The sequence below is a fragment of the Microcaecilia unicolor genome, chromosome 9 (genome assembly GCF_901765095.1).
Source record: "Microcaecilia unicolor chromosome 9, aMicUni1.1, whole genome shotgun sequence".
Lineage (NCBI taxonomy): Eukaryota > Metazoa > Chordata > Amphibia > Gymnophiona > Siphonopidae > Microcaecilia > Microcaecilia unicolor.
In genome coordinates this window covers 91,573,508-91,594,646 of record NC_044039.1, presented here as the reverse complement: position 1 = coordinate 91,594,646, position 21,139 = coordinate 91,573,508, and the positions used below count along the sequence as shown (strand labels likewise).

General features: G+C 40.4%; 1 protein-coding gene across 1 annotated transcript in view; it reads left to right on the top strand.

Annotated features, from left to right (window-relative positions):
- C2CD5 (C2 calcium dependent domain containing 5) overlaps positions 1-21,139 on the top strand; it is a 419,591-nt gene that overhangs the window by 140,877 nt on the left and 257,575 nt on the right. The window contains exons 7-9 of the mRNA XM_030214402.1: positions 3,181-3,380; positions 9,363-9,513; positions 20,868-21,053. Of these exons, the coding sequence (XP_030070262.1) occupies positions 3,181-3,380; positions 9,363-9,513; positions 20,868-21,053 (537 nt within the window). The remainder of the gene's footprint in view (positions 1-3,180; positions 3,381-9,362; positions 9,514-20,867; positions 21,054-21,139) is intronic.

Here is a 21,139-nt window from a genome sequence, read left to right as displayed (position 1 = left end):
AGTGGCGAGTTAGGTGACTTGCTCAGGGTTACAAGGAGCTACTGTGGGAATTAAACCTGTGGAAATAACCATTAGGCTATTCCTCTCTCCCCCACTGCTGCTTAGGGTTTGAGAGTTTGGTGATTGACATCACCACACTCTCAAACTTCCAAATGGCAGGATGTGAGCTTTACATGGGTATTGATGACTAAGCTGCAGTAGAAATTAATGGAATTAATGACTGCTTCTTTGAGCCACTGCTCCAGGAACCAAAAAGAGGTGGAGCCATTTTAGATTTAGTCCTTAGTGGAATGCAGGGCATAGTATGAGAGGTAACGGTGTTGGGTCTGCTGGGAAACAGTGATCATAACATGGTCAAGTTTGAGCTACTATCTGGAAATCTACTGTAGGAACATTTAGTTCAAAAGGTCGATTATGATAAAATGAGGAAAATGGTTAAAAAGAAGCTAAAAAATCGGCTGCAAAGGTTAGGACATTATGGTGCTCATTTTCAAAGCATATAGATTTACAAAATTCTTTAGTAACATATGTAATTTTGTAAGTCTATGTGCTTTGAAAATGAGCCCCTAAATCAGGCATGGATGTTTAAAAATACCATCTTGGAAGCCCAGACCAGATGCATTCCATGCATTTACAAAGGTGGAAAGAAGAGAAAACGACAGCCAACATGGTTAAAAGGTGCAGTGAAAGAGGCTATTAGAGCTAAAAGAATGACCTTCAAAGAATGGAAAAAGGACACAGATGAAGAAAATAAGAAACAACATAAGCACTGGCAAGTTAGATGCAAAGCATTGATAGAGAAGGCTAAAAGAGAATATGAAGAGAAACATTTCCACAGAAGCAAAAACACACAATAACAATTTTTTCAGGTACATTAGAAGCAGAAAGCCTGTGAGGGAATCAGTGACAACCGTTAAATCATGAAGGAGCAAAAGCGACTCCTACAGTTCATTATCTACCTTAAAGCCACAACTGTGCCACAGTAATCCCTTTAAGGACTGAACTATAGAATTGGTATTGCCTCGGAAATTTGAGACTTTTGTTTTTGAGTTTGGGGAGTCCTGAAATCTATCTTTTTTTATCTCTCCTAGCCACTCTTCAGTTGGACTTGGAAGGTAAGTCCAGGAAACTCTCTTGTGCTTCCTGTGCTGCCTTCTTGTTCCTAGTGAGATGGTGGCAGTGCCCATTCACTAGTTCCTCATGATGTGTAGAAATGGATGTGGAAACTCAACTCCTTCTGTTCTTCCTGTTGTTAAAAAGATAGAAAGGAAATCTATCCAGGAGACTGCTGGATTCAGCAAAATCCAGTTTACCATGCCAGTCTATAATTATTGGGTCATCTCTAAAAAGAGACTGGAAATCTAGAAATCATTCCTTGCTATCACCAGAGTATGAATCCAAAACTTTGTACCTTTTGGACAGAAGGGTTTCTAAAACGCTCTGCCTAGCTCTTGCATCACTACTTACCACTTCTCCGAAATTGAGAATATGCATTTCATTGTGAAGGACATGAGGTTCTGGAACCAGGAAGATTTTTTTTCACACTGTGAAGCAAGTGGAAAACATTTGATTTGCATAACTTATGGTCCCATTTTTCAGACAACAGATGCCTTTATTGGCCTAGGGGCTTACACTCAGGTTTACACTTAAGATCCCTAGTTCAGGAAAGATGCTTCTATATAAATTTCCTGTAACTTTGGACAGTTCTGAATGCTTTAAATGCTTTTGAAGATGAATTGTTTGGGTCTAGACAAACAGTGGGGAGCCTTGTTTTACCTGAACAGCAGGGTGGAACAGGGTGCAAGCTGCTTCAGTTCTAGAGCAATCAGAGTGTTCATCTGAGCAGTCTCCCATTGGTTCCAATACCAGAGCTATTTATCTGAAGGAAAGCAGTAGATCCTGGCAAAACAAACTCTGTTGGATCTTGGACCCTCACAAATGATCTCTGGAGCAGAGGGTGGTAAACAAATTTTGAAAGTGGGTGGGATATGAGATAATACATCTCTTTGTGACTCCTCTGAACAGGAAGGTCCACAGTTTCTGTTCAGGAGAGGGGTCATATGAGGAACAGATGCCTTCACCTTTCACTAGCACTCAAATCTTCCATATATGTATGCTGTGATAGCCTACAGGTTTTGAAACCTTTATTAAATTCAGAAGAAACTGAGGAACAATGATCTGTATAGGTTCTTATTGGCCAAGACAGTTTTCTCTCTAAATACTATCCATCGGAGTCCATTGGGGAATTATATGTCTGATCACATAAAACTAAGGAAGGCTACTTCATTTCAACATCCGGTCTCTAGCAGTACTGTAAGATGACTGATAGGGTCATGGTGGCCATTTGTATCCTAGTGCAGTTCCAGGCAGCTTTGGAGGAACTCAGCTGCCACCTGGATTCCATTGGACCACCAGAGAGACCCGGAGGGGGGAGTTCAGGCTCCTGGGTTAGGGGATTGTTTTTGGAGGAGGGGATGGAGTTAGATGGGGTAGGAAGGTGTGGCCCTGTTGGAGGGGGATTATTAGAAGATAGCACTACTGGGACAGAAATCTAGGGTGGGTGGGGACACAAAGCTGAATGGGTGAACTCGGCAGGAGCAATGGCACTTCCTGACCTCTGTTTGTTTTTGTTTGTTTTTCTGGGCCAGCACCATGTTACATGTTGTGGCATCACTCGAGTGGCAGTGTTGTAAATGCAGTGCAGATGTAGCAGTTACCGTAAAGGCTTACGCTTACCCACACCTTACTTTTGACTGTAAGATGTGGTAAGTGCAAAACTTACTGCACTTCAATGAAAGGGCCCCCTTGTGTCAATGTCAGTAGATGCCATTCACTTGTGCAGCTAATTATCATGCTGTCTATGAAGACAGCCTTCGTATTACAGGTAAACAGCTTAGTTTTCTGTCTTCTGCATAGCTGTGCAGAGCTTTTCTGAGACTATCTTAACAAGTATCAAGTAGTGTTTTTTAAAATTTTACTTCAGAATTACATATAAAAAGTTTTTGGTAAAGTGGCTAATACATACTGTTCCTAGTGAATAGACTATGTTCCTTTGTTTTTCATGTAAAATGGTCTATACATTTATATTAGTGAGACAGTGTACACTGCAGTGCAATAGTACTATAAATCTTTGCAAACATTTCCGGAGTGTTATAAATAGTTTGCTTTTCTGTTTTATAGGTGAACTTCAGAGGAAGATTGGCTTGAAGGTGCTCGAAATGAGGGGGAATGCTGTAGTTGGTTACTTGCAATGCTTTGATTTAGAAGGAGAATCGGGGTTGGTGGTACGAGCCATTGGGACAGCATGTACCCTGGATAAATTAAGTAACACGACCACATCCCAACCTGTGTGCAATTCCCCATCCAAAGAAATGAAGGAGTAAGTATCACTTTAAAGCTTAAAATACCTAATTGTATGGTGTTTTTAAGGAGGGGGGGATTGTCATTTTTTGGTGTTTTTATTTAGTTTATGTGTATGTATAATACATGTATGAATTGATGTTGAATATTAGTTTCCTTCCAACAGATATTTTCAGTAGAATTCTTTCATAACTGGAGAGTGTAGGTTCTACAGTCTAAAGCATCAGCCTATATCCTTTGTGGTTCCAGATTTTTCCTCCTGACAAGGTCAATTGAGGTGCAGAGTTAAATCTAAAATCCAAATCCAAATAAGGATTACTTGTTATAATTGGGTGATACCAGTCGTCTACTCTGTCTTTTAAATTCTTTATTTATTTATTTATTTATTTATTTATGACATTGTATCCCACATTATCCCAAACAATCTCAGGTTCAATGTGGCTTATATGCAAGAAATAGTCAGGTAATTGCAACATTTTAACATATTAGGAATAATTGTATGTTTATTAGATGAAAATATTGCGTAATATCACATATGTTGTTGCCAGTGGAAACAGTGAACTAAGTGATGACGCATAGCACTAACTAATTTAAAACCACCTGATTACCAGGTATGTGATTGAACAGAAAGCTTCTTCAACCATATGTAATTCAGTTGTATGATGCTTCTCTACATTCTGAAAAAGAAAGAAATTATTTTCTTTGTGGTCATCACCTGTTGTCAAAACATTTCTGCTATATCATATCATTCTAATTTATCAAAGAGAGAAGCTTGTATAAGAAATCATCTCAGTTCTTCACAGCTTGCTTTGTTCTGCACGAAAAGAGTAAATAGATTGAATGGCACAGGAAGTGCAGGGGGCTACAATTTTTTTAAAATGTGTAAGGTGTTTTTTTTTAATATGTATTTAAATAATGGTACTTGTGTGCCATTCTTTTCTTTTCTTTTCAATTGGGTCCACTTAAGTGACTGAGACATTTGAAAGTAAGAAATAAATGTAAACTTGTCTAATGTGAAAATCTATACCAGAATAGGCTAATTTTTGTGACTTACTGTGTCAAAGAGTTGAGGGAAAATTAGTGGAAAAATACAGTTGTGCCATGGTCTTATTTTATATCACAGTGATTTTATATAATCAGTAATGTCTTACAGACTATTGTGATTCCATTAAATGAATTTGAATAATGGTGGAATATCATTGTAAATGGCACTACTCTAATAAGAAACGGGGGTTATTATCAGGAGAACAACAGTGGATTTTAGCTAAAATGTTGTAACAAGGGCAGCCAGAGAGTAACATGGAATCAGAGCTACTTGGGCACTGTGGCAGGGCTGAGAATGAAAGGGACCAAAGTTTGAGAGAATGTGTGTGTGTATATATATTTATACACACACATTTTCTCAAACTTTGTTTTTTTTTTTTTTTTTTAATTGATTTGGGATTTATTAACTGCCTGTATGAAGAGATTCATCCAAAGTGGATATTCCACAACACACTCTCTCTCTCTCTCCCCCCCCCCTCGTTCTCTATCTATCTATCTATCTATCTATCTATCTATCTATCTATCTATCTATCTATCTATCTATCTATCTATCTATATATATATGTAATAAGAATTAGAGTAAAAAATATGTAACATTCTCTGAAAAGCATTCAGTGCTATTACTTAGAATCTGTGTGACAAGTTTATTAAAGATGGAGTTGCTTTATAGTATAGTACAGATTTAATAATAAGCATGAGATTGTATTATTTGTAGTTCACTCTTTTGTGATTGCTTTTCAACTGGTTATAGACGTTTATTCTTGACAAACTGCTTTCATGTTTTAGATAAGAGTTCTAGATAAGAGCAGAAACCAAAAATAAATTTCCAGTAGTAAAAGTCTTCTTTATCCATCAGTGTTTTTTTCTGCTTTGTCTTCTTACAGATGCAGGGTACTCCAGAAACTTGTTTTGTAGATATTCTTTCCCTTTGGATGTTATCAGCTCTTAAGATATGCTTTTTGTTTTTGGCACATCAGGATGAAGATTACGTTTGTGAGCAAAAATATTCTAGGAAATAGAGTTTGAAAAAAAAAAGGGGGGGCTGGTGGAAGAGGGGGATCTTGATGAAAGTCATAGATCTAAAAATTACTACCAACTAAATACAATATTTTTGCTAAGATGAATTATATTTATACATTTTTAACCATTTTAAGATTGTTGTTAGATGATGCATAAAGTAGTATAAAATGAATAAATCAGATCCATTTTAATATAGCATCATATTTAATAGAATGTTCTTCTCTTCATTCATTGCCAACTCCCCTGTTCTTTAGAATTGTATTAGTCATAATGAACCATCAGTAAATGATCAAATCTAAGAATGTATTTTAATAAATTAAGGGGTCTATTCACTAAAGTGCTATAAAACACACTTTAATGCATGGCATTAACATAATTCAGCAACCTGTGTATTCAGAATATCTGTGGTAATACATACTTTAGCTGAGTGAATACTGCTGTACTGTTCACATGGCTGAAATGTACAAAACTGGGCAGGAAACTGTGGTCCAAGCCCTTCCAATTGGGTGATGTTAAAAGAGGTATGAAACTCTAACCTAGACCCCCCCAACCCCTGTGATTATGTTGAACAAGATTAAATGCATAAGGTGCGCCCCTCATTCTTGAGTCTGTCTGTCCTTCCCTTTCCCCATCACATCCTTATTAATGGACTCTCTAAAGTGGTAATGGGGCAAGAGGGAGGCAAAGGGGAATCTGCTTGTCCAGCAAATTTTGGATGATAGTGCTGGTGGGGCAGGAGTAACTGGGATTGCTTTTGTCCCAGTACCACCCAGAGGCTTTTACTGGTAAATATGGGATGGTCCAAAGAGAGAGGCCTTGAGGGAAGAGCAAGTTGGTAGTATTGGGGGAGCCTTATTTCTGTTGTGCTTTTGGTGGGGTTAGAAACAGAAGGTAGGGCTTAAGCATTTACACTTGGGACAAACTTAAATGGGACTTTGCAAGAAGAGGTATCTGTGTTGAGGGTGGTTCTAAGTAAGGGCTTCTTGGGCCTTCAAGCATTCATGGGTAGAGGACCTCAACAAGAAATTAGCCTTCCAGTGCTTTCTCTGGTAGTTATTTACACTTTTTGAGCTGTAGTTAAGTACTGTAATTTAATGCAGATCATGATGTTTCTGCAATCTAGATTGATCTACAGTTGTATGTGAGGTAGCTCATTAATTTGTGCCTGTTATGTCAGATATGTTTTGTTACTGTAGTACTGGTAATGTGAAAATCTTTGTTACTAGTTTTGGTGTTTAGTGTGCATTAATGTGTAATAATTGCTGCTTAGTAAATATACCCCTAAAATTATTTTAAAATATGTGGGTTTAATTATCAGCTGCCTACTGCAAATTAATCCCCCTGTTTACAAAGCCGTGCGGCAGTGCCGACACAGCCCATTCAAAGTGAATGGGCTGTGACGGCATTAACACACCAGGTGCCACTATTGCAGCTTTGTAAACAGGGAAGTAAATAACTTTGTGTGGTAAAGAGTTCTAGAAGCCATATTTTTTCTGGAGCCTACAGATAATTATGAATCAGGATTCAAAGGTGATGAGGTACATTCGTTCTTAGAGATCACAGAGGTTCTTTCTTTAGGTTTGCCTGAGAAAGGAGTCTGTGCAGGCTTGAAATGTGTTTAGGATTTTTTGTTATGTTATGCTTTTTAAGTACAACTTTATCTTCAGTCTGTTAACAGTGCTATAGGTCTTAGAAATATAGAGCTCTTTTCAACTGGGGCTTTTATTCTTGCCTTTTGAAACATGAATCAAATTATAAAAGTCATATAGTTGTTGGATTTGCTCTTTCAGCATAGTTGGGCCCTTTTTTACTTTTTAAAGAAAAGGCAAAGAGATTGGTAGCACAAAGTAGGATTTTATCTTGCTAGTTTTCCTTCTTTTAATATTTCCTACTTGCTCTTCATTCCTGCTGTGCTTTGTGTGCAGAGCTCTGATGGCTTTTTGTGGCAGAAACTCCCTTAGAAACCTATATGAAAAACTACTGCAGTACTATAAAATTAATTGTTCTCTAATGTTTTTCCAAAATCTTGGAAGCAAATTGATTTCAGGAACATTGGCTCCTAAAATAATTAAAAAGTTAAAAATATTTTTAACTGTACAACATCTGTGTTCTCTCTGCCATTTAATTCCCTTTTCTCTTAAAGAGAAAGAGGGGCCAACTTGAGAGCATTTGAACATATTGATGGCTTTAGGCATGTGAAAGGGTATCATAGCTGCCTGCTGGAGACCAAAATTATTACCAGGATCTGTATTTTTAGCAGGTCTGCTGTTTTTTCCTCAATGATATATTAATAGAATTGCTTGGAATTAATAGAACTGCATTCTTTGGATACCAGAGCTGCTTTGTTTCATAGCTCTTACTTTAAAAGAAACAAAGTGTAAGACAACTTGTACTGAGATTAGAAGGACCCATATTTTATTACTCCGTGAATACTTAATACGGCTCCAGAGCTGTGCATATTCTTCAAGAATAGACGCCTTCATTTGTTTGTGCTTTAGAGGTCACAGTCCACCAACCTGAGTCTGAAATATTTCAGTGTTAATGTAGCTGTCTGATTAGTGTTTAACTGTTCTCATCTTCTGGTTTCAACTTTTCTTTTGCATGCTAATAGAAAAATAATTATCTCCACTAACGAAATCTCCCTGAAATAATTTTTCAGCATATAACTTTGAAATCTATTGTATGTATTGTTTTCTTTTCTTCCACCTTGGCTACCAATTCTCTCAGGTCTCCGCTGGTCCATCTGCCAAGCCATGGATGTCGTTCGACTCACAACAGCCCAATTCACACTGCTACTGGCTCACGACTTACTCAGAACTTCTCTGTGTCTGTTCCCACTCTCATCTACACTGGTACGAGACTGCTCAGACTCAGGAGCTGGGGAGAGCCAGGCCACAGGCAGCTTTGTCGAAAAATGCAGGCAGGCAGGCAGTGTAGGCAGGTACCACCCATCTTTTACTCCCTCCTTTCCTCCTGGGGAGTCTTCTTCCTGGCATTCTTCTGATAAAATAAAGACAGTAGATGTATGAGGCAGAGTGTGATCTTTAAAAATTCTCTTCCACAGATTTATGCACCCTTGGCTTCCTTTCTGTAGTTTTTGCAAAATTCAAGCCTATACATGTGTGTAACTGCCATCTGTTTGTTTAACAAAGTGCATTATCTCTGGGGCTTCTTACACTTAACATCTCCTAGTCCTTGTTTCATGTGTGCCCTGAGGATGCACATGAAAGACACAGTAAATATACTATGTATTACCCATTCCAGCTGCTAGTCAGAATTGTAATACTATCACAAGTCATTATTTGTAATAGGGCTGCAGTTTATTTCCAAACCCCTTAAAATTTTGTTTCCGTACTGACTTAAACTGTAACTATTCCCTGAAGCAAGAGTATTGATGTGTGGAAGAGATGTCACAGGAAAACAGGTAAGTAAGAACTCTGCTCTCATTCAAATAGTTTGCTGGTTTAGGTGTACCATAGTGAACATGCTGCTTAGGCTTTGTTTTTGGCTGTGGCACACAATTGGTGCTGTAGGATAAGGAAACATATATTTTTATTTTTGTATTGGCATAGCTTGATATGATTATGAGTTTTGCTTTAGTCCCTTAATGAAGTATTGCGGTATAATAGATTTGTTTTAAGTAATGCTTCCTTTCTTTGGGTTTTGTTTCCTTTGCATATATCCTTTTATTTTCTCTTGGTCTTGACATTTCATGCCTTTTACTTGAGTTTATTATGTGTACATAATCGGCATTTCTCATGTAGAGTGATGGGTAGGTAGACAGCAGATTTTTATTTATTTTTGTTTTGTTCCCCAGCCCTTGTATCTTGGGAAATAGCTGCTGCCTTCCTAACCTATGTCCTGGTATTTGGTTCATACCACTGTCAACTAAGTCCTTTGGCTCAAATTACTATAATATCTTTCACTTCTTCTGGCAGGTTCCCTTCAATGAGAGCCTAACCCCAATACCTCATTCATCAGGACCCTCAACCCCTCTGAAAAATCAAACCTATTCTTTTTCACCTTCAAAGTCCTACAGCCGGCAGTCTTCTTCTTCTGACACAGATTTGAGTTTGACACCTAAAACTGGTAAGGCACTTCCATCCACACCTTGTTTTTAATTTAATTTTATTTGTGTTTGTTTTTACTACTTTTTCTCCTCATTTTTGGCAAAGTTATCAAAATGATTTATACAACTTAAAATTGGTTGAATGGGCCTGCTTTAGGGTTTGAGGGCCAAATGTGCTGTTGAGGATTAAGATGTATAGTACATGAGTACATTATATTTGCTTTATATAAGCATTATTTTGCTTAGAGCCAGTGATTTAAATATTGTTTTTATACTACACCTTAGGGCTTTGTCATAGGTTGCATATTAATTAGGATATACAAGTAATACAATGCACATTTGTTACTTTTCTAATCGGGATTTTTTGCAGTCCTCAAAGAGCGTAGTTAGCTGTACAGCTTTTAAAACACTATAGTCATACAAGGTATAATTGCTGCCTACTGGACGTTATAATGTTAATGTACTAGTGGAACCATGCCCTTTTCCTCAACAATGAAACGGGCCCTAGGAAGGCTGTCATGTAAGCTTCTTTTTTCTCTCTCCCCTGCTCTCCCCTCCATGTCCCGTGATTCTCCTCTTCCCTGCCCTCCCATCCGTGTCCCATGATTCTCTCCTCTACTGTCCTCCCATCCCATCCATGTCCATCAATTCTCCCCTCCCCTCCCCTTGATGTCCTGCGATTCTCTCCTCTCCTCGATTTGCACCTGAACGTTCTCTGGCTGGCTGGCGCTTGCTTCCGTTCCATTCGTAACACCCCTTCTGACGTCAGCTCGCCACCAGCGTTCCCTTCCCTCTCACTGTTCCCCCTCTGACGTCATTACGTCTTGATGCGAGGGCGGGACAGTGAGGGGGAATGGACCGCTGGAGGCTGGCTGACATCAGGCGATGCTACGAACCCAGGCAGCCAGACATGGAACGTTGGAGGTGCAAATTATTATATAGGATATGTAGTTGAACAAAACCCAATACTAGTGAATCCTTAGATTCCAAAGGGCAAGTTATATGTTGTTAATTTGTAACCAGTATTGATATTTATAGTGTTCTCTTTATTGAGATTTATTTTTCTCATTTTATACCTGTAAGAACAATATGCAGCCATTAGATGAGTGATTTCCATGTGAATGAACCTCAGAATGCTCAAAGAGATTGACTGGGTTATGGTTTTATTTTACTAGCTCAGGCCTAGACCAAATATTGCCTATATAATTAAGATAAACAGGATGAGAATAGATTTTACAGCATTGTGTGTTTAGTATTTTTTTCCCCAGAGATACAAAATGAGAAAGCCCCTAGGAGCCATTGTACTAAACCGCATTAAGCACTTAGGGGGTCTTTTACAAAGGTGCACTAGTGTTTTTAGCATGTGCTAACCATGTAGACACCCATAATATTCCTATGCACATCTACACGATTAGCACACACTACAAATGTTAGTGCACCTTTGTAAGAGGGGCCCTTAATGCACAGTTTACTGTGTGGTAACTGCTAGCGCATAATGGTGTTAAGCGGCTTTGTGGTAGTTTGCAGTTACCGTGTGGTAAACTGCTTGTTAAGCTCTTTTTTGTGGGCGTGCCATGGACAAAGAATGGCTATCAAAGGTGTTCTGTGCTTAGATCACTGCAGTTATTGTTCACTGATTAGCACTTTTGCAGATAGCACTGTTCCACTTACCACTTCCTAAATAGGAGGCACTAAGTGCTTCCTTGCTCACTCTAAGCAAATTACTGCCTGGAAGATGCAAATTTAACATGACACCCAGGGACGGCTCAAGGCAATTTGTCACTTGAGGCAGGGATGAGATGCCGCCCCGGTCTGGCATATCTCCCCTTCCCTCCTCAACCCTCTTCCTCATGTTTACTGTATTTTTTCTTTTCCAAAAGATGGCAGTGATTCCCATAGGCTTTCCTGCCTCAGTGCTGCTGGCACGGGCCTCTTCGCTCTACTACATCCTGCCTCTGAGGAAACAGGAAATTACTTTGAGGCAGACCACAGGTAGGCCAGTGCTGGTGGCAGGGCATTCTATAGGAATCACTGCCACTGCCTCCTTTTGGAAAAGAAAAAAAAACCAAGCTAAACATGGGAAAGGAAAGAGGGTTGAGGAGGGAAGGGGAGAGTGCTGCTGGAGGCCCCCGCCTCATTTGGCCTAATGGTGGGGCCGCCACTGGTGACACCTGTAATGACAAATGCTGGGAATGCCCTCAATAGTTGCTGCATTAAATGAGCAGCTACCACAATTTAAGTTCTGCATTAAGCTGTGGTAACTATAATTTTTTTTTATGGTTTAGTAAAGTGGCCCCGTAATGAATAATAATCCTAGGACGTCTTTTACTAAAGGCTAGCACAAGTTATCTGCCACAGGTCCCATTCTATTGCTGTGCTCCCTGCTACAGATAACATGCACTAATCTTTAGAAGAAGACCCTCTTAGCTATGTTTGTATTTCCTTGGTTATCCATTAACAACATTTATTCACAGTGATGTTACACAATTTTATTTTTAGTGTACATGCACTGGCTACAGCAAGATTAATTTTATTATACAGATTTCAGCGTAAGAACTGTGAGGAATAAAGAAAACAAGAGGCAAGAGTGTGTGAATTATTTTTAGAAAACAGTGGAATTTTGTTTCTCAAACATTGGCCTTTGAAAAAAGCACGAACAAAACCCATAGTATTTTCCTCTTACCTTTGTAATTGGCACATGGAGCCTAACATCTGGGTTGATATTTAACCAAGTAAAACATTTACATCCATTTATTTTAGTAATGTTTATTGGAGATTACACAGTTGGTAGGTTAAATATTTGTAAAAAAAACTCAGGGTCCATCTAATCTGTCCAACTTATTTGTGCTGCAATGTTTCTCATCTTTGGGTTTCCTTTTATTTCTTGATAACAGGAATCCTTTATGCCTTTCCCGTGTTTTCTTGAATTGTCACTCCCCTAGGAAGCCATGCATCCAAAACTGTTTTCCTGAAGAAATATTTTCTGATTTGCACTTTTGGACTCTCATGCCATGGTTTCTTGTTCTAGAGTAAGGCAGTCTTTTCACATGAGGGTCACTTTGGTTTTTTCTTAGGCATAGGGCTGGTTAGGAATTTTTGGAATAAGAGCAACCCAAAATGTGTATCTTGTTCATTATTAAATAGTGTTAATTTTATGTATAAGTCTGTGCCAACCTTGCTTGTGTGCCTGTATAATATATTTAGGATTGTGGGGGAGTGGGAAAATGGGATCTCTTTGTCAACACAGGGAAGGTCTCTCATAGATGGGGAGTAGAGAAAGGAGATAGGGAGAGGACTGGGGATGGGAAGATCACTGAACGAGGAGGGGGGTGAATCTGATATTGCAGAAGAAGAGAGAGGATCTGTGATCACAGTTGGTGAAAACGGGGCTGGAGGTAAGGCTTCACAATCTGGGATGGCAAATGAGGAGGAAAGAAGGAAAGGATGTTTCTGGAACTAGGGGAATAAATCTGGGAATAAGGGAGGAGTCCACATTGGAGGGGGAAGTTAGTTGTCCCTACGCCAATTCTTTTTTTTTCTTTTTGATTTTTTTTAAATTCTTTATTAACACTCTTCCCAGCTCTCCTCCCCAGCCTAGTCTTCCCTCGTATAGAAAACGTGATCTGCTGTTATTTAAGGGTATGTCCAGGATACAGTTGTAGAAGCCTTTGACAAAGCGCATGATATCGCTTCCTCCATATGACCGATGTTTGATTGCATGATTTGTCTACCTATTCAGCCATCTCACGCATCATACTCAGACATGTAGCACTAAATGGAGCATCTGTTGCCATCCAGGATTGTAGGATGCATTTCCTAACCAGTAATGTGGCCAAAAGCGCAAATGCACAGGAAGCATCTGTGAGATCTTCCTGATGCAGTGGGGTCCCAAATTCCCACTAACAAAACTGTATATGACTATTCAGTATGATTCTGTATGACATTTTTAATAACTGCAATTGCCTAGGACCAAACAGAGTGACATTCTAGAAAATAGTGTAGAAAGGTCCTGGGACTTTGAAAAAAAGATTGCGTTGGAGTAAAAAACACATAGTAAAAATTTTTTTAGGTATATTAAAAGCAAGAAGCTGGCAAAAGAATCGATTGGATAAAAGGGCACTCAGGGAAGAGTCAAAGCCATAATGGAGAGATTAAATGAATTCTTTGCTTCGGTCTTTACAGAGGAAGATTTGGGAGAGATACCGGTGCCAGAAAAGATATTCAAAGCTGATGAGTCATAGAAACTGAATGAAATCTCTATAAACCTGGAAGATGTAATGGCACAATTTGACAAATTGAAGAGTAGCAAATCGTCTGGACTGGATGGTATTCATCCCACAGTACTGATAGAATTGAAAAATGAACTTGCAGAACTATTGTTAATAATATGTCTGATGAACTGAAAGTAGTCAGACAGGTAGAAAAGGAGATGGTCAAGCCAGAAGGATGCTCGGTGCAAAGGGAGAAGACTAGCCAGCGGAAAAAAAAGAGGTGATGGTGCCCTTGTATAAGTCTGTGGTGAGGTCCCATTTAGAATACTGTACATCACCTATCAATCTATATAAATGAGCTTGGATCGACTCACCCGCAAATGTGCAGTAGAGCCCGAACGTTGAGAGAGCAAAAGTCCAAGCCCTGCTTCCACCAGCTCCAAAACCAGAAAGGAGGAGGAGTCAGAGGCGGGGCGAGGGGCGGAGAGTACAGAAAACAGCCCGAACGTAATGCAAACATTCTGTCTCTCACACACATGGAACTCAGAAGTGGAGGGAAGGACGGGGCGTGGGAATTGGAGGGGGAGGGAGGGAGGAGGGCAGGAGGGGGCATGGACATCAGAGGGGGAGGGAGGAACGATTGAAGGAAGAATCATGAACAACGGCGTCGCAGTCAAAAGGGAGGCTCGAGGGAGGGAGGCCAGTAGCAGGAGCACTTGAACTCAACCAATAGGGAGGAACTCTGGCAGAAACATGAGATACAGCACTCGAAGCCGCCCTTGCATTGAAGCCACCCACGGCACCCATTGCAGAAAGCCAGGAAGAATCAGAGGAAGAAAATGGTGCTGCCTGCACAAATTTCGTACGTTTCTGCAGTGGGCAGTTAAGGACGTCCAAAAGTGGATGTTTCTATGAGAAAGACATCTTTCTCATAGAAACATCCACTTTTGGACGTCCTTAACTGGCCATTGCAGAAGCGTCCAAAATGTGGACGTCCTCTACTGCCCCATCACAGAAACGTCCAAATTTGGACATCCTCAACTGCATTTGCATGCTGGCATTCCCCCCAACGATGCAACCCCCCCCCCCCCCCAGCGACAGGGGACCCCGAGGTTCATGGAGGGCTGGAGATCCGGTGGGTCTCCAGCCCCCCCAACCCCCCAGTAAATGGTCCCTGGTGGTCCAATGGACGCCATCCAAGCCCCCCCCCCTCAGCGACAGGGGGGCTGGAGGTCTGCTGGACCGCCGGTCCCCCCCCCTCCCCAACCCAACCCCCAGCATTGGCAAGGGTCCCTGTGTGATGGTGTCACTCCACGCCGCCCGCCCCCCTACCTTGGTTGCAGGAGGGACGCAGCCTGCCTCCCTCCTCTTCCTTCGACGCCGCAAATGGCGGCGCCCAACCTTCCCAGTGCATTCTGGGATTCGCTGGGCGGGGCTGGATGCCGCCATTTGCGGTGTTGAAGGAAGAGGAGGCAGGCAGGCTGCGTCCCTCCTCCAACCAAGGTGGGGGGGCAGGCGGGTGGGCGGCGGATGGAGTGACACCATCACATGGACCCTTGCCAATGCTGGGGGTTGGGTTGGGGAGGGGGGACCGGCGGCCCAGCGGACCTCCAGCCCCCCTGTCGCTGGGGGGGCTTGGTGTGTGCCCACTGGACCACCAGGAACCATTTACTGGGGGGTTGGAGGGGCTGGAGACCCACCGGATCTCCAGCTTTCCCTGAACCTGGGGGGGGGATCGTTGGGGGGACCAGAGGTCCGCCGGACCTCCAGCCCCCGTTGCTTGGGGCAGGGGTAGTCAGGGCCTGGTGGTCCCATGGACCTCCAGCCCCTGTGTTTGACAGAGCACAACTTTAAAAGAGCCCCCCTTGGGTTTTTTTTTTGTGCCAGCTGTAGGCTGCAGTGCTTTGAGGACACACACATACATATACACACTCTCACTCTCTCTCTCAACTCTCAGACGCACACACATATTTCATTACATTTTTCAACAAATATGTCGCCCATTTTAACGGGCTTTACGGCTTATGAAAATATATAAACAGGATGGAGTCTGTTCACAGGACCGCTACAAAATTGGTCAGTGTTCTCTTTCATAACGTGTATGGGGATAGACTTGAGACTCTCAATATGTCTGTGGAAGAAAGGTGGGATACGATAGATGTTTAAATAATTCTGTGGCTTTAATGTACAGGAGGTGAACCTCTTTCAAATGAAGGAAAATTCTGGAATGAAAGGGCATAGGATGAAATTAAGAGGTTGTAAGCTCAGGAGTAATCTAAGGAGATATTTTTTCACATTAAGGATGGTGGACACGTGGAATCACCTCCTGGTGGAGGTAGTGAAAATGAGGACTGTGAATTTAAGAAAACATGGGACAGGCATGTGGGATCTCTTAAGGAATACAGGAAATAGTGGTTGCTGTGGATGGGCAGACTGTGTAGGCCATACAGTCTATCTGCCTTCATTTTTCCATGGTTTTTTTATACAAGCAAATAGGGGTTAGATAAATTTTGTAGAGCACTCTATAACAAATGAAACTGTAGCTTTAAATATATTGAACCATTCCGATATCTCTCATTGTAAATCAAACTTTTCCTCCCAGTTAAGCATAAATGATGGCTTAAGTACCTTAGAGAAGGATAGTATAATATATCTTGCAGGCAGGAGCATTTTAGTACCCTGCGTTCACTTATTTATTTCCTCTAATGAGGTCAGTGAGTCTGTTAAGCTTCTCCATACATCTTTACCTCTGATTTAATAATATAGCTGTAAATAATATCTCTCATCTGCAGGAATTCCATATTTCCTTTGTAATTCCTCAAAATCTACCAATCTATTTTCCACAGTTAGCATTTGACCCAAGTTTTCTAACCTGTTACTCGCCCATACTTTATATAATCAATACTCTTGCCTTGGGGCAAAATCTTTGTTATAACAAATGGAGAGGAAGTGAGTAACTCCAACAGCCTCTTCGTTACTTTCTCGCAGACTGGCAAGGTTACTTCTATATAAGGATTTTGCCTCCTCATTGATAATGTTCCCTAAGTACTTGAGCTGTTGCACACCATTTAAAGGGATGTATTTTACATCATTTTGTTTTATGCTAACCCACAGTTTACACTATCCCAATCCCCTCCACTCTTCCACATTCCTTATCTGTGCCCCCAGATAATAAGATGGCAATCAGGAGCCTTCTGTACTTCCTCTGTAAGCATTATACTCCTGTCCTGCCCCTTTATTGTTGAGGTAGGTGTTACTTCTCCACCCTTAGGATTCTAATTTGCCCCATTAAACTCCATTCCACCCTGCCTCTAGCCTAAAACAATTGAGTCACCAACCGCCTATGGAGATACGATAGAGACATTTAAATATCTCTGTGCATAAATGAATGGGAGATGAGTCTCATTCAAAGTGAAGGGAATGAGAGGACATGGGATGAAGATGAAAGGGGATTGATTCAGAAGTAATTTAAGGAAATACTTTATGGGAAGTGTGGTGGATGCTATGAATAGCTTCCTAGGGCAGGTGCTGGAGACCAAGACTGTATTCGCATTCAAGAAAGCATGGGACAGACACTAAGGGAAAGGAAGATATAGTGGATGGTATGGATGAGCAGACTGGGCCATATGTTTATCTGCCATCGTTTTCTATATTTCTGTGGGTTGTCGTCCATGTTTTAGAAGAACTCTGAATAAATTTTGTTTGAACATCAGCTGTGAGGAGTTTTTGTTACTCTACTTTTTCCATTTTTTTGGTGCCCCCTTTTTAGTAGAGTATTTGCCTTCTGGTTGTGACTGTCTCAGTCACCAGATAACATTTAAGAGTTGTTTGATATTATCATTCCATTCTCTAGAATTAACGTTAATGTACTTTCTGTTTTTCTTTTGCTAACATGCAACCAGCATGTTACAATACAGTATTACAAAACTAATCATACCTTAAGCGAAACTAAGGACCGATGGATACTAGGGACATAAGTAGAGGCATAGTCAGTAAAATAAGGAAAATGCTTGTAGAGTTCTTTTCAGTTTTCCTTGCAAATTACTGTGTTAATTTCTTTGTTTTTCCTATAGTTGTTGTGTAAGAGGCCAACATACTATATTCTCCATTTTTTTACTTTTTTCCCCCCAATTATTTTAAATATTGTAAACTGCTTAGATTTCTTTTGAAAATTTGCAGTATATCGAATAAATTGAACCTGAACCTAGAGCCAGATATCAGAGTCTTCTTTTTTTAATGCTGAAAGTCAGCAAGAGGTAGACAGGAACTGGATAGGAGGTGATTCTTACAGCAGCAGCTAAGGAAGACTAAGGGATGGCATTGTCAGGAGGTTGGGAGAGAGGGGAAATTGAATACTGGTGCCTGGAGCAGAAGCAGTGGCAGTAGGAGGTGCTGGGGTACAAGACAGCGCAGGGCTTTCTAAATCTGTATTGGGGACCCTACAACCAGTGGGGTCTCCATGCTCTCTAAAATGAATAAGCATGAGAGAGGTGTGTTGGGTTTACAGTGCATGCAGGTTTCTCATGCATATTCACTGTGGATATCCTGAATACCCCTACTGTTTGTAGAGTTTCCAGGACAGGTTCAGGAAGCCCTGGAGAACAGATTATAGTGGTGAGCAAGAAGTGGGGGGGGGGGGGGGGGGGGGGGGGAGCTCTGAAAAGAAATGGTTGCTGATTATGTCTAGAAGTTTTGGAGGGGTTCTAAGGAGCAGCTGCTGCAGTTGGAGGTGAACCCTGAAGATAAATGGCGGCTGGAAATCAGGGGACCCCACAGAGCTGTAGTTGCTAGATGTGAACTTTGGGGTACTTTTACTAAGGTTCACTGAAAAATGGCCTGCGGTACTATAAGTGCAGGTTTTGGGCGCGCGCAGAATCATTTTTCAGCACACCTGTAAAAAAGGCCTTTTAAAAATTTTTGCGAAAATGGATGTGTGACAAAATGAAAATTGCCCCGCTTCCATTTTGGGTCTGAGACCTTACCGCTAGCCATTGACCTAGCGGTAAAGTCTCACATGGTAACCAGGTGGTAATAACCTATGCGTGCCAGAAGCCACTTGGTACGCGTCCGATACACACGGCTGGAAAATAAAAATTATTTTTCGGCCTTGCGTATTGGATGCGCACCAAAAATGAAATTGCCACAAGAGCCACGCGGTAGCCATATGGTAACTCCATTTTGGCACACGTAGATGCTTACGTTTCTTAGTGAAAGGGCCCCTTTGAGAGTTAGCAAACGTTGATCATGAGGGGAAATGAGGATTAATGAAGGTTGGATAAGAGGCTTGAAGAATATCAGCTGGAGCTGTTTGTGTGTGATTGGAACACTAATGAACACTAAACTGTACAAGCTGCTGAAAGAATAACATTTTAATGTAGTGAAAGCTTACTCTGGTCCTTAAGAGCCACAAACAGTTCTGATTGTCTGAATAGCCCCAATGAGTATGCATGAGATATGTGTGTATTGCCTCTGCTATATATAGATGTCTCATCTATATTCATTTCGATATCCAGAAAGCCAGAACAGTTTGTTTCTCTTGAATATGGATGTTGGCCACCTATTTTCTCGTCTCACCAAGGGAGATACATATAGCACCAACAGATAAGGAAGATAATATGACTGGAAATATATGGATCTCAAGGCTTCAACTTGTAACTTTTTAAAAGATTTGACCAGTTAGTTTATTCAGATATTTGCTATACTACCCTTTGTCAAAAGGCTTCTGGGTTGTTTACAGTCATAAAACTTAGAGGGGAGAAGAAAAAAAAAGGTGTAGATGGGGTGGGGGAGGGAGAATCAAAGAGAAATGGTAAGACAATTAAAAGGTAAGGGTAAAGGGTCATGGATTTGATATACTGCCCTTCTGTGATACAACCAAAGCGGTATATAGGTTCTTTCTGTCCCTAGTGGGCTCACAGTCTAATTTTGAAGCTAACATGGATTTAGCTAGTTAAATAACAGGACTAGCATAAATATCAAAATATTATAAAACTCATCATAAGCTTAAATGAAACTGAGGACAGAAACATAAAAAGAGTAGCATATTGAGCACAGCCATACATCTGGGCCCACTATTTCTCGAAACCCCAGTTAAATTTGTGGTAACAAAATTCTGCCATTAAAAAGGGAGAAAAGAATTCCAAACAGAGCAATGAAAACTAAAAGCAGACTGACAATGTGACCTCATCATAAGGTCTCGAACCGTGGGGCAAGTGACATCTATTTTCATGTGACCAACCTGGCTTGGAGCAGTATTCTGCAATAAGGTGGTTGGCTAAATATAGTGGAAAGCCAGTAAAGAGACCTTTAAAGGCAATAGTACTTTAAATGGAATTTTTAAAACCAGTAGCCACTGTTCCTTGCCCAGCAAATGAGTAACTTTACAAAATTTATTAGTTCAATATAAAAGTTTCACCACTATATTTAATATGGTCTGCAATCTTTTCAAGAATAATTATAGTAGTCTTCACCTTCTGCCAACACTTTTGTTTTTAGATTCTTTGGCTCCCCTTAAAGTTTTCTTTTAGTCTAAATTGTCTTATCCTTTAGTTATGGTTTTTTCTGCTTCTGCTAGTTGTCAGGTTAGCTCAGTTATACAGTAAACCAAGAAAAGGTATTTCACAAACTCTTTGCATATTCCAAACCTTTAGCTACAAAACTCTGAAAGAGTATGGGGTGGAGTCCTGTGATTCATCTGTGTTAGCACGTTTTAGTGCTGTATCTGTCAAAAATAAAATTAGCAGTGAACAATTATCCTTTATATTGAGTACAGAGCTTTTCAGGGGGCTTTAGGAAATAGGTAGCGCTATTTTCTAAATTAAGTAGTTTAACATGTTTTTATAATTTAATTGAGGCTTGTAATAAACATGCTAAAATTTTGGAGTGATCCATGATCAAAGTCAAAACTTGAAAAAATTATAATTACATTTTTGATAACTTGCCTTTCATCCCCACTGTGATGCTGTATATATATTGTGCCATCTCATCACTTTGTATCTCAGCAGTGGTGTTACTTATGCAAGCAGTATATATCTGTATACACTGGGGAAATTTATTTGAAACATTTTTTGTTGGTTCTTCTTTCATGCTTTCTTTTCTTCTGTTTCTCTCTAGTCATCATCTTCTGAACCTACATCTTTTTTTCTGCAACTTTCCTTCAACAGCATCTCCCTCACAGAAGTATAGGATTTCCCTGTGTCCCAGCTCCCCTACTCTCACTTGTGATTCCCCACATCTTAAAAAGTCTTATGCCTTCCACACGAGTTCTGCTTTTACCTCTCTTCACCCTAACAATATCAGCCCAGTTCTGAGGAAATCATTTTCTTTCAGTGAAGAGCTGCATCTGGGTGGTAGGACATTATATATATATTGTTTTCTTTACTGCTGTTTTATCAGATATTTAACAAAATTAAAATAGAGCTTTTGTACAAATAAA